Source organism: Chrysemys picta, chromosome 2 (assembly GCF_011386835.1).
Source record: "Chrysemys picta bellii isolate R12L10 chromosome 2, ASM1138683v2, whole genome shotgun sequence".
Classification (NCBI taxonomy): Eukaryota; Metazoa; Chordata; order Testudines; family Emydidae; genus Chrysemys; species Chrysemys picta.
In genome coordinates, this window is record NC_088792.1 from 80,835,225 (window position 1) to 80,849,140 (window position 13,916).

At 41.8% G+C, this 13,916-nt stretch overlaps 1 protein-coding gene across 1 annotated transcript in view; it reads left to right on the forward strand.

Annotated features, from left to right (window-relative positions):
- LOC101940483 (collagen alpha-6(VI) chain-like) overlaps positions 1–13,916 on the forward strand; it is a 117,914-nt gene that overhangs the window by 62,517 nt on the left and 41,481 nt on the right. Inside the window, exons 24-31 of the mRNA XM_065583606.1 lie at positions 4,612–4,674; positions 4,859–4,921; positions 5,828–5,890; positions 7,106–7,168; positions 7,895–7,945; positions 11,700–11,735; positions 11,852–11,914; positions 12,292–12,354. Coding sequence (XP_065439678.1) covers positions 4,612–4,674; positions 4,859–4,921; positions 5,828–5,890; positions 7,106–7,168; positions 7,895–7,945; positions 11,700–11,735; positions 11,852–11,914; positions 12,292–12,354 — 465 coding nt within the window. The remainder of the gene's footprint in view (positions 1–4,611; positions 4,675–4,858; positions 4,922–5,827; positions 5,891–7,105; positions 7,169–7,894; positions 7,946–11,699; positions 11,736–11,851; positions 11,915–12,291; positions 12,355–13,916) is intronic.

Consider the following 13,916-nt stretch of genomic DNA (forward strand, 5'->3'; position numbering starts at 1 on the left):
TGCTCCGCCTCCTTGCCGAGCATGCCATCCCGCTCTGCTTCTCTCCCTCCCAGGCTTGCAGCGCCAAACAGCTGATTGGCGCCACAAGCCTGGGAGGCGGGAGAAGTGGAGCAGAGATGGCGTGCTCGGGGAGGGGGCGGAGCAGAGATGAGCTGGGGTGGGGAGCTGCCACACGGCTAGGGCACGAAACATCCTTGCACTGGCCCTGCTCACCCTCAGCCTGTACCCCCTACAGGGTAGGTTGGAGGGAGTGGCACAGGAGCGGATTATGGGAGCTATGTATGCCAGGGATCCAATTCCAGATCCAGCCACTGTGCAGCCCTTTTTTACTACCAGGGCTGAATCTGATCCTATGTGTTTGACAGTTCTTGGGGCACCCAGAACGGTGAGACACCTTGATAGCCCTCGCCTCCGGCATGAGGGAGTCTTTCTTGTGCCTGGCTGGATGTCAGCTCTGTAACACCACCAGCCCTTCAGCTACTTGAGAACTTTCCTCTGGGCTATGCCAGCTCTGTCTTCACTTTGTAGGTTAAAAGTTAGTGCACCCCAGTCCTTAAGTCCCTTTGAATCGTTCCCCTGGATATCCAGCCTCTGACACTCACAGAAATCCCAGATCTTCTGCTCCCAAAGGCAGTGTCCCCAGTTTACCAGTGTTACCTTAAATTACAGCTCCTGTAAACTACACAGCACTTTTGAGCACTTATAATGAAACAAAAATAGGTCTATTTAAGAAAGGTAAAGACTTAACTAGAAATGAGAGACAGTGACGGAAATGGCTACAATACAAAACAAAATCATAAAACGCAAACCTGACTCTTCCCTTATTAATTGTTACCTTTCCTATCCCCTGCCCCGTCTCCCAAAGTTCAATCTGTTGCAGAGCTGGCTGGTTCCACAAAAAGCAGGTCCCAAACATTCACGAAAACATCCCAGCTCCACATGGGGTTGTCCTCAGTGAATGGATAAAGACTGCTTCTCCCTCCCGTGTTACACTGAAAACAGCCTTTTGATTCTATTCACAGACAGGGCAAAGCCATGTCTTGTTATAATGGTTTTTTTTTTACCACTAAGTGGTTTTGATGCTTTGCCTCTGATGATTTCACATTGCAAGTCTTAGTATTGCGAAAGGCTAAACAATAGAGCTTTGCATTACATCACCAGCTAAACAGGATGGGATGACAGCCCCAATGGGGCCATCACTCAGCCACATTATCCCCTGGTGACCAACTTTTACTCCAAGTCTCTAAAGCATATTTTCAATATAAATACAGTATTCCTTAAATATTACCCGTACACACATCTTGCAATGATTATAAATCTTTAAAAGTTACAAACCATCTGTATCAGAGGGGTAGCCGTGTTAGTCTGGATCTGTAAAAAGCACCTTATAGACTTAACAGACGTATTGGAGCATAAGCTTTCATGGGTGAATACCCACTTCGTCAGACGCATGTAGTGAAACCCTTCTGTAGATACCTTATATGTTATGCTTTATGGATAAATATCCTGTAAGATGTGCTTGGTGTAGTGAGTTTGTCAGCTCTGAGGTGAGAGTTGTTTGCTAAGAACAGGGGACTCTTTGCCAAGGGGTCTTTGTGCCACAGTATTCCCTTTTTTTCATTTTCAGGGTCAATTTTTTGCTCTACATTACTCTTTTTTTTTCCTCCTGGATTCTGGGGTCCCCTATCTTTTCCGGCTTCTAAGCCCTTTTCCCTTGTTGTGTTTAAGGCTCCTCTCTCTCTGTCTTTCATGACCTTTCCACCGTACCTACTGATATGGTCACTTACCTACCTACAATGCATCCTGAGGCTGCTCACTTAATCAGTTCTACCTTTCATTGCTGTCACTGGTCTTTGCTACTGCTCCTGCCACCACCCCTCATCTGAGTTCGTTCATTTGCATTTTCTATTTCCATCCATCTTGTCTGCCTACCCGCTAAGGCTACGTCTACACTGATTGCCGCATGGGCAGATATACCTGAGCTAGCTTTGATCTGAATAAGATGGGCAGCAGTACAGGCTGTACAAACCCACTCAGGATCCTGGGATGTACTTGAGTGGCTAGCCCATGCCACTGCGGCTTCACTGCTATTGTTCAAGCTAGGGCAGGTATGTCTACTTGTAGGGTGGGGGTGGTGTCACTGCAGGAAATCGAAGCGATTTAGGACTGCATCTTGCTCTAGGGCTTCAGCCAAAAAGTAGTAATTGATGATCTGTGAGATTAACAGGACAGTTTTAAGACCATTACACATCACAGCTCTGGAGAATGTTGGGGCGGGGAGTCAGGGGAGTTGTCATTTGTCTAGCTGTACTATGTGGTATGTGGTGCTAGTAAGCAATGGAGTTCTGAGGTGGTTGTCAGAGAAAATGTTGACCTTCCTTCATAAAATCATTGGGTGCAGAAACGGACAAGTCCTTTTAGGGCAGTGGTCCCTAATGCACGGCCATCCCTTCAGAAAGTCAGGGGGCAAAGCTGGGCTCACAACTGAGAACTTTCCACACGAATTACAATGGCATAAATTCCTCTTAATTATTTACATCCCAGCTTTTCAAAATAGAATAGCCATCTGCGTGAATTAATGGGCATTCAGGGCTAAGGCCTCTGCCCGGACTCAGCTTCCAGCAACAGTGGAGATGCTCCTTGCTCGTCATTGCAACTGTAGGGTAGCAGCAGCCCTCTGACTGCTGCTCTCCTCTGCAGCAGGTTTGGCTGCTGGTTCTATGTAGTCATAGATCCACTGGCCTCGTCTCACCCCAGACACCATCTGTGTGCCGGGATGCAGAACACACAGCTCCACTGCACACTAGTGCTGGGGGACTCACATGCTGTCCCCCCTACACAGCAAGCAGAACCGCCTGGCCTCCTCTGCATCTAGTGTCTTCAGCAGCCCTTCTTTAGACCACAGGATTTGGCTCCTACTAGATCAGGCAGCCTGGAGGATTTTGTGTTTAAAACAAACAAACAAAAAACCAATGCCGTTCAAATGAAGACAGATATTAGTGTTTTGTGATCAGGGCTGACAAAGAACTTCTGATGTCTTTTAATTGCACAGAGAGGGCCAAAACTCACTAATGTCCATGCAGTTTTACTATTTTTAATGGCTTATAGAAGGTGCTAACCTGACAACACTAGAGTTAAAGTGGTACAAAAAAATAAAGTACTTTGCCATCCAGCAGCTACATGGCACTTTTTTTTTCTATTTTCTGAAAAGGAAAATGTTTTGGAGTTTCACCTCCAATCAGCTTCTGTGTTCAAACAAAACACAGAAGGCAGAAAACAAAAAAGGCAGACTTTAAATACTGTGTGACAATGACTTTTTGATTACAAGAAGTACAAAAGGCAGCCATTCTGAGACAGGGGTAACCACTGGGCAGAAAGACTGCTAGAGCCTAGGAGAAGAAGTGTGTATTGTACACATGAACAACACTACTAGTTTTAGGTAAGGTTGCAAAGGAAAAGAGAAAGTGGTAAGGAAGAAAAGAGAAATAAAGAAAAAAGGGAAACACATAAGAGAAAGAGAGAATTATCTCTGGGCCTGATCCAAAGCCCATTGAAGTCAGAGAAAGCCTCCCATTGATTTCAATGGGCTTTGGGTCCAACTCCAATGTGCCTTTTCTCATACAAGGCAGCCTTGTATGAGAAAATCACATATACTGCAAAATATAGAGGGACATACATTTTTCTACAGCTGGCATTGTAACAGATGTCCAATGTTGCAGTATCTTAACTTTGGCTACCACTAGGTTTGTTCAAATCCATGTGTGTTTTTTCTTTTTCTTTTCATTTCATTTGATTTCTGTCCCAGTTCAATCATAGTACGAAGAGGGCAGAATTCTTCAGAACTGCGGAATATAGTGTTTTAAATCCAATTTTCCCCATGGCTTTGTTTTTTGGAATTGCCTGAGTTCCAAAGAATCCTTGGACATATGTTTATAATTTCCCCAATGAAAGAACACCCCCAGTGTTCCCCAGAACTGCTTAGAGCTAATTCATACATTTGACTCAGTCCAACAGAGACAATATGAAGAGATCTTTCTCACGGATGTCAGTTGAACTGACTCATGTGCAGATGACAGCTTTGTGTGAGTGATACTCCGCTGCTGATCTTAAAAACTAACAACTTAATTTTTCCACAAAGATTTGGGGTGCAGTTTTCTGAGCAGCTGGAATTAAAATGGGAGGCATATATCGGTGTCCACCTCTGGGAAAACTCTCAGTGCTGGGCTAGATTATGAGCAGTCTGATATAGGTGTGCATGTGGAGAGGGAAGAAGGCTCAAGAAACTCTCCACTCCCACCACCCTTGTCGCCTCTATACTGTGGCTAGTTATAATTCTTGCACTGACTGAGTGGGCTGCACTAGATTAGTGCTGACATTGACACTGTTGAAATGAATTCATCACCACGTGAAGCAAATACAACTAGCCTTTCCCACTCCCTTTCCTCCATCCATCTCAGACCCCCAAACAGCTGATGTTTCTTCAGTGGTGGTTGATGCTTGCAAATCACTGTAGCCTTCTGGAAACGTCAGTAATATTGCTTGATCAGTTTATTTGTAGATGTAAACGTGTCATGAAGTAAAGTGATTTTTTTTCCTCTCACTTTCTGGCAGGGTGGGCAAGGAGATCGTGGTGAACCCGGTTATCCAGGAGATCCTGGCCTACAAGGATCACAGGTAGCAGAAAGAAAGGCTGAGTTATTTTACATGACATGTATGGAGAAAGCATGCCGTTAGGTTCAATTTTCTATTTTCCTTTTGGAATATTTTGTTCACACCAATTTCAAATATCCTGGGTGAAATTCTGCCCTGGCACATTAGCAACATTATACATTTTTTTAAAATGTCCTTTATCTACCAGGGTCTAAGAGGACCACAAGGGGTCAGAGGCCCTCCAGGACCACAAGGAATACCAGGCCCTCAGGTTAGTTTTAAAGAATATATCCTTATTTTGCACCTTTTGCTTGTCAACTTCTCGACAGTGTGGTTTTTCAAAATTATATTTGGACCTTTGTAAATAAGGTCTATGTAAGTGGAGGATTTTTTTGCTATAACACCTAGTAATGAACATCCAAATGAGAGCGTTACACTAGTCATTTTAGACCATGGTGCCAAAATAATGGACTTGAAAAGCAAATGTTGGTTTGTAAATCAGGAAAGAAGAGAAACTTTGTGTTACTGAGCTCTTTCATGGTTACAGTGAAAACACTTACGTCCAGATTCTGCTCTCCGTTATACTGGTGTATACTGGAGTAACTCCATTGCTTGCTCTGGGCATACACCAGTGTAACTAAAGGCAGAATCTGACCCTTAGTTAGTAAGAGTTTTCATTTGGGAGTGGCTATAGGGACTTGCCCATGAGATTCAAGCCTGAAATCTGATGAAAGACTAGGGGATATTAGATGCCGTGGGCTGAATTCTGTTCTCGCTTACACTGGTGTAACACCGTTGACTTCAACAGTGTTACTGTGGAGTTACACCAGTGAAACTCAGTCAGGATCTGGAGCAATATATCAAGATTTAGGCATAAACTTCAATTGTGTGATGAGACTCGTGCTTTCAGTTCCAGTTACTTTGTGGATGTATAGCCTCTATGATGCTTTAACAAATAACATCTTAGGAGTATTGGAAATCTCAAAGTGTTTACATGGAAAAGAGAAAAGAATTTGCATGGTTGTCTTTTGCACATCACTATTACTGTGGTTCCTGAAAGCTTTGAAAAATGCCACTAGATGGGCCAAATGTAATGAATACTTCTAGAGCCATTCGAAGCTCTGGTGAACATTAGCTTTTCTCTAATGCACCCTTTAATTTGTGTTTCTGATTGTAGGTTAATCCAGGAGCACCAGGTGCAGCAGGCTCTCCTGGGAATCCAGGGCCTAGAGGACCAAAGGTAAGCATTTTAAGAAGTACATTGCACTTCTGCAGCACCTTTCATTCAGTGATCTCATTGAACTTACAAACACAAAACCCCTCTGATAAAGGTAAGTATTATTATAGTTTACATATGGATAAATATGGGCAGCGAAGCTTAGGCCTAGTGTATTTAGGCACTTAACTCTCTGATTTCAATGGGAGTTAGGTACCTAAATGTCTTTGAGGATCAGGGCCTAAGTGACTTATTCTAGGTTCCCCAATCAGTGGCAGAGCTACAGTAGGATGATACATGTGGAACCTGACTTCCCATTTCTTGTTCTAATTACTAGATACCTTGGTTCCCATCCTGGCCTGGGTCACTCACAAAAAGCTCCTGCGTGCTGGGGTGCAGGTGTAACCCATAGATGAGTGTGTTACAGTTCCCCCTCTGTGCCCAATCAAGCAAGACAGTGGCCATCACATTGGAATCCACCAAGCATGCGTACTGTGGGGATGATTAGGTCAAGCGGATATTAGACCAAATGGGTTGAAATCCACATTTTTGATCTGATATCACATTAGGAGGTTTTGATTTATGATTTGTTTCTTTGTAAGACTTTTTAGCCCCTCCTTTTCTTTCATTGAATTACCTGTGGTAGTATCTTTGATATGTAGTCTAAATCTATTAAAGAAAAGCAACTGTATCATTTATACATGGTGTTTCATCCAAGGATTTCAAAGTGCTTTACCAGTATTACTTAACTCAGCCTCTCAACTTCTCTGAAGTAGGTACTGTTAAACTCAATGTGTACAGAGGTAGACTAAGGTAAAGATAGTGGAAGTGAGAAGACCAAAGCTGGGAATAAAACCTAGAAATTTTAACTCCCTGTCTCCAGCCTGTAGCCACCAGATAATGCTGCTTCCTACTGGAATAAGTCACCATCTAAGAAGTGCTGTGCCACACTCAGTCTCCTCAGTTTGGTAACAATGGGAATTTTGCCAGAGTAAGGCCTGTGGGATTTGGCTGCACGTGTGCACACAGCATTGCCTTCCAGTTACTATGAGACAAAGCCCCTGTAAAAGCTTTGAGTCTGGTCTGCAATTGAACTTTTATGACTTGCATCTTTTAATCTGCAGAAAATGCAAGCACAACTCTTACCTCAGTGACCGAACCCCTTGTACTAAAAACAAAATGCTCCCTGGTAAGCCAAATATAAAAAGTGTAATATCTTTTGTATTTAAATTATAATAGGGTGAACCTGGAGATCCTGGTGAGACGGGTCTGCTGGGACCCACTGGCCCAAGAGGCACGCCTGTAAGTTTTGCTCTTCCGATTCGGGTTCTCTGTGTTAACTGCTGGGAGTTGTGAGGCCTTGCAGTTCATCTCATTTTCTTTTTCATTCTATTTTTGTCCATTTGGGATATTTTAAAATCTTTTTGCTCAGTTTTCAGTCTTCACACTAACATCACCGCCCTCTTGGCTGTGTTATGCTGGAGGTCGGACTAGATGATCATCAGTGGTGTGTTCTGGTCTTAGTGTCTATATATCTTTAGTTTGTTGCAAGGAAGACACTTGTGCTTTTTCAGCCACCCATCAGACAGAAGAGCAGAACAACTTATTCTCACCTTCAAGTCACTATCTTACAATCATATTTATTTGTTATGGAGTCCAGGCAAATGAATATACCAGTCAGGATGCCGTCTCCATACAGGACCCATCCTCTTCTCCTTTCAAGAGCTCCAGGGGAAATTTCTTTCGTCATGGATTGGAGAGAAGAATTTTGCCCTCGGACCCCTGGAGGAAGAGAGAAAATATAAGTGAGGTGCCCTGTAGAAGAGGATATTGGCTTTAGGCTGTATCCTCTCTTGATGGCTTTTGCCATAGCTGCTAGACTGTGTCTGTGACACCCTCTGCTACATAATCAGCCATAGCTGCTAAGGGGCCAAAATCATGAGCGCTCCTTTAGGCCAGTGGGGTATTGAATGTACAGCTAATTCTACATTTGAAACTAACTGACAGTATCTTTTCCAACCCATGCAGGGCCCAGATGGCAATGATGGCTATGGTCCTGCAGGACGCAAAGGAGCAAAGGTGAGATCAAGCAGAGGTCTCAGTCATGGAATGTCACGCCTAATAAGATACCAGTCAGATTTGTTTGTCGTGACCAAGGAAATTTCAGACACTGTCCGAGTCCCTCCCCAGAATGTGAGAGGCTAATCCCATCCCTGGTTGTGTGTACCTGTGTATCAGGCTTTCTGAATTTGGAGCTGCAGTAGTGGTAGTGACCTCCAGTTCTGGCTCAGTGGCTCCTGGGACATTGCCCGGGTGCAGACACCATTCACAGACTCCAGCAGTCAGTAAGGGTTGGAAGGAGAGCTGTCTCTCAGCCCCAAGTAAGTGGTGGCATGTATCTGTGTCCCTGCAGGAGGAGTCCTGGGAGGGAACTGTTGCTCAAAGAGGTACCATTCCTTCCTTGTTGTGGAGGTAAAGTGGGGGATTCAGTTTATTGTACTGACTTTGGGGATACAGCTTATTTCCCCTCCCCCGAGTGCACCCAACCAGCTACTCTAGCTGATATGTGAAGGGCAGAGCCAAGGGTCTTCCCATTTCCTGCCCCATCCAACCGATTTGTTCATTGAGGGAAGTACTGGTCAAGCTGCTTCCCTGTCTGTGGTGGCTGGAGAGCAGTAGCTATCTGAGGAGCCATTACTTGGTTGAGCAAGGGTATCCGAGCAGAGAGGGAGTAGGAACTTGCATCCCCATGCGCTTATGCTCAGCAAGGAAGAGTAGGGACCATCTAGCCCTAAGTTAATATTTATTTACAAAAATAATTAAATAATCTCTTCTAAAAATATAGAAACCAGTTACAATAAAAGATCCAAAGTAAAGGCCAGGTCCAAAGTTGGTATAATTCTGTGCAGCTCCATTGGAATCAATGGATAACTCATCTGCGCTAAGAACAGGAGTACTTGTGGCACCTTACAAACTAACAAATTTATTAGAGCATAAGCTTTCGTGGGCTACAGCCCACTTCTTCGGATGCATATATGCCACAAGTACTCCTGTTCTTTTTGCGGATACAGACTAACACGGCTGCTACTCTGAATCCTCTGCACTAGTTGAGGATCTGGCCCTCTAATCTGTGAACTTTTCCCCAGATATTTGTATTTAGTTGTTGTTTTTTTGTTTTGTTTTGGGTGTGGACACAGGAAGGGGGAAATTTGAGCAAAAACAGTTTGTGACGCTCTCGCTCAATTCCCTTTCCTGAGTAAACAGAGAGATAGCATTTATTTGCTAACAAAAAATGTGTAACACATTGCAAGGAACCACTTGAAAAATAAACCAACCATAACATTTTATAACAATAATAATTCAAAAATCCCATAATATTCATCCCAATCATTTTGAATATTTATCACTCGGAATAAAGAGAAAACCCTGCATACAACAAATGATCATAAAAGATTTCTGGACACCATCCACTGAAAACTGGATTTAAGAAATAAGAGAGTCTATCAAGAGACAATACTATAAAAATCTTTTCCAAAAATAAACCTGAGGGGAATAGATGAGTGTCAATCTCAGAACTTGCTCCACTGCATCTGCTGTCTTCTGTGTAAAAATTTTCTCTAGTTAATCCCCAACAACTGTTCTATTTAAAGGTCATAAGCAAAAAAGAGACAAAAGGAAGGACAAATGGAAGGAAGTTTTTCAAAAATATAGAAAGAACCTGCAAGCATACCCACGTTAGCTGTTAATATTGATATTTACCTGTTTTTACCAGACTGCTGCAGTTAGCCTGAGCTCTCTTAAGGGTGATAATGGCAGCTTCAATAGAAATTGCTCCCTGGATGTTCTGAATACATTTCTATTGGTTAAATCACTTAACCCCTTGATAGCTACCTTGGGCCTTGTCTATATGAGAATCTCTCTTATTGAACTTAAATCTGTTTTAAAAAGATTTAAACTGGTTCAAAACCTTATGTGGACATGCTTATTGCAATTTAGCTTCAGTCAGTAATATAGCAACCTGCTTGGAGGGAGGAGCACAGTTTGCGGGAGGGAAAGTTTGGAGGAGGCACTGGAAGTCAGTTGCTGTGCTCATGGCTAGAATTCTAGCTGCAGTTGCAATATCACTGTAAACAGTTCTCTTAATAAAGAGCCAGTGTAGTTTTTACAAGCATGGAATCCTTTCATGTTATGACCCAGCATGCTGTACATGAAACAAGGAATAGAGGAATTGCCAGACTGGATCAGACCCAAGGTCCATCTAGTCCAATGTCCTATCCCTGACTGTGACCAGCACCAAATGCTCCATAGGAAAGTTTAAGCCAGGGGCTCTCAAACTGGGGGTAAGGACCCCTCAGGGGGTCACGAGGGTATTAAATGGGGGGGTTGCAACCTGTCAGCATCTACTCCAAACCCCGCTTTGCCTCCAGCATTTATAATGGTGTTAAATATATAAAAATGTAATTTATAAGGGGGGGGGTCGCATTCAGAGGTTTGCTATGTGAAATGGGTCACCAGTAAAAAAGTTTGAGAACCACTGGTTTAAGCCCTGCAGTAGGCAGAAGTGAGGTAATCTGCCCATACATCATATCCTTTTCTCTAAGCACTAGAGATTAGTTCTGAAGCATGAGGTTTAATATCCCTTGCAAAAATGTTATTAAATATGTTAACTCCGGATATTCTTGTTATCCAGTGTAAATATCCAGTCCCTTTTTGAACAGTTCTTGCCCTCAACAACTTCCTGTGGCCATGAGTTCCACAGCAGAAGGGGGAGCCAGGGCTCCATCCACTCCCTACCCTTTCCCACCCTTTGGGAGAGTAAATGGATAGCAATCTGCCTAATTGTAAGGTGAGCTTGGCCAGTTCTAAGCCTTATGTGAGCCATACAAGGTTCCTTATTTCCCTTCTCCCTCACAATGTGCCTGGCCAAAGCTGAGGCAGAATCTAATCCAAAAAACAGTTGGGATCCTCCTAACAACAAAGGGAACAACCTTAAATATAGTCCTCTACAAAGGTTACTATAAATTGTATAGGTTCACTAGCTAACTTACACTTCATTAAATGCAATGTCCTAGGAAAACAAGCCTACCATGCACATGGGAATAAATCATTATGGTAGAATCATGTTTGAAAGATCTCTTGTTCTCACACAATCTCATTTTGATGGTTGTGTGAGAACAATCACTATGTTCAGATTCAGAAGAGTGAGCTTCCTAAATCAGATACATGCATGGGACAATCTTACAAAGATACAGAGCGAATTCTGCTAGTTTCTTTGTCGGGAAAGGATGTACTTTAGCTCTGACTGGTACCCATGGAAGCTCTTAACATTTCTTACCTGCAGCCAAATAGCACACAAAAGATTGTGAAATAATTTCCTTCCTTTGAAAAAACATAAACACGACAACAACACAACCCTACTTCCGATCTAACACTTGAACCTGAATGCCCCATTGATTGATATAAGGGAGGGGCCAACACATTGGTACCATTAGGAAACAACTCCTGGAAAGTGAGCTTTGAACCATATACTATGGTCACATGATCACTAAAATAGAATTCCACTTTATTTCACTAAAAAGGAAACAAATTTAATAAAATAGTAATTAGAAGAGAAATAAAAACTGTTGGAAATATTTAAATTGCTGTAGCTTTAAATGGGCAGAATGGAATGGTGCCATTTGAGGCTGAGAAATGGCTGCTGTAACTTAAATTGACCGTAACTAAGAAATCCTTACATTTTTTCTGATTAAAAACAAAATATCTTTTTCGAATAAGGAGCAGTGAAAAGATTAATAAAATTTTAAGGTCTATTTCTCTTTTTCCCCAATACCAGGGAGAATCTGGATTACCAGGATACCCTGGTCCACAGGTACAATAAAATGGATATTTTCTGCTTTTGGTATATATTGCTTTGCACTGTGTGTGTCTATATTTTTTGTGTGCGTGTCCTTCACTACAGAGATTCTGGTTTTGATTAACTTGTAGGGAGAAGATGGTGATCCAGGTAGTCAAGGAGATAGAGGGTCCAAAGGAATTAGAGGACAAAGGGTAAGAATAATAAACACTCTTACTCTTTCTGATAAGTACATGTGAAGGGGGCCTTGAATAAAGTTTCTAGAGTTTAGTCCCTAGTCAGAAAGGGAATGAAAATCAGTCTCATTACTTTATTGCTTCAAGGTCTCAGAGGTATGATGATCTCAGTCATTAATGTTCTTCAATGATTTCTATGACTTATGAGGGCTGTTCTATATTGTATATTACTCTATCTTTATTTAAATTGCAGTAGCCAGCTCCTCAACTGGAGTTCAATGAAGCTATGGAGATTTTCGTCAGTGATGGATCTGCTTCCATGTCTGTCCTTATAAACACTGAATCAAAAAACTGAAAATTTAACTTGGTAACCATTCTTGAGTTTCTATTTTTAGGGCAATGCTGGCTTTCCAGGTTCAAAGGGAAATCCAGGGGACCGAGGGCCACCAGGACCACAGGTACCACATTTAAAAACTGAATATTAACCTTGGGATTTGGGATTAATCATGCATTTGACAATGCTGCTTACAATAAAATGTAGTTCACTAATCAGGCATGCATAGACAGATGTATCCTGCCCTCAGCTATGCCAAAGAAAACCTGGAATGGCATGGGTTTAACTGAGGAGAGAATTGTACCTTCCCCATTCTTTTCTCTCCCAGGGAAGATAAAAATTGATTTAAAAAATTAAAAAATTGGATTTTTATTTAATTTAAATACATTTTTCTTTTTAAAAACAAACCTGTTTAAAATTAAATTTGAAATTATGACAACTTGTGTTAAGGCCAAAATTTACTATAGTCTATTGAAATTGTTTAAATAAATACATACAATGTGGCATCAATGAGGCCACCTCAAATATTAGAGTGCTGCTTTTTAAATTATCTACACAATTGGGGGGAATATCATTTATTTCAATGGGAGTTAGGTACTTAATTAGCACTTTACCGTCTGTAATATTTTATGAATATTATAATCTGCTTAGATGTCTAGTGGGATTTTCAAAAGTGACTGCATCTTTAAGCACCTAAATACCTTTGAAAATCTGGTCTGTGATAACCCAAAACAATCTGTGAATTTACTGACTAAATTAATACAACCTTTGTGTAATAACTCTATTAGTTTACATGTAAAATATTTTAATAAGTATAAAAAGTAGGATTTGAGTGGTTTAAAGTAATAACAGACAGAACAAAGTAAGTTACCAAGCAAAATAAAAGAAAACATGCAAGTTTAAGTCTAATACATTAAAGAAACTGAATACAGGTAAATCTCACCCTCAGAGATGTTCCAATAAGCGTCTTTCACAGACTAGACTCCTTCTTAGTCTGGGCCGAATCCTTTCCCCTGGTACAGTTCTTATTAGTTCCAGCTCAGGTAGTACCTAGTGGATTTCTCATGACTGACAGCCCCCTTTGTTCTGTTCCTCCCCCTTTTATAGCTTTGGCACACGGCAGGAATCTTTTGTCTCTCTGGGTCCCCACCCCTCCTTCTAAATGGAAAAGCACCAGGTTTAAGATGGATTCCAGTACCAGGTGACATGGTCACATGTCCTGTGAGACCTTAAGCCTCCATTCTTTCCAGCCTGGCTTACAGGGACACAGGAAGGCTTACAAGTAAACAGAGCCATTTACAACCAATTGTTCTAGTTAATGGGAGCCATCAAGATCCTAAGCCACCATTAATGGCCCACACGTTGCATAATTACAATAGGACCTCAGAGTAATATTTCATATTTTTTGTTTTAGATACAAGAATGATACATTCATACAAAGAGGATGAACACATTCAGTAGATTATAAGCTTTGTAATGATACCTTACAAGAGGCCTTTTGCATAAAGCATATTCCAGTTACATCCTATTCATACTCATAAGCATATTTCCATAAAACATATGAAGTGCAACATCACAGAGGGGACTGAGACCTGGAGGTCACCCAGCAAGAAGAGTTTCTGAGCTAGGAATAGAAAAAGGTTTCTTGAGTCCTAGTCTAGTGCTCTCGTCACTACCCCACACTGC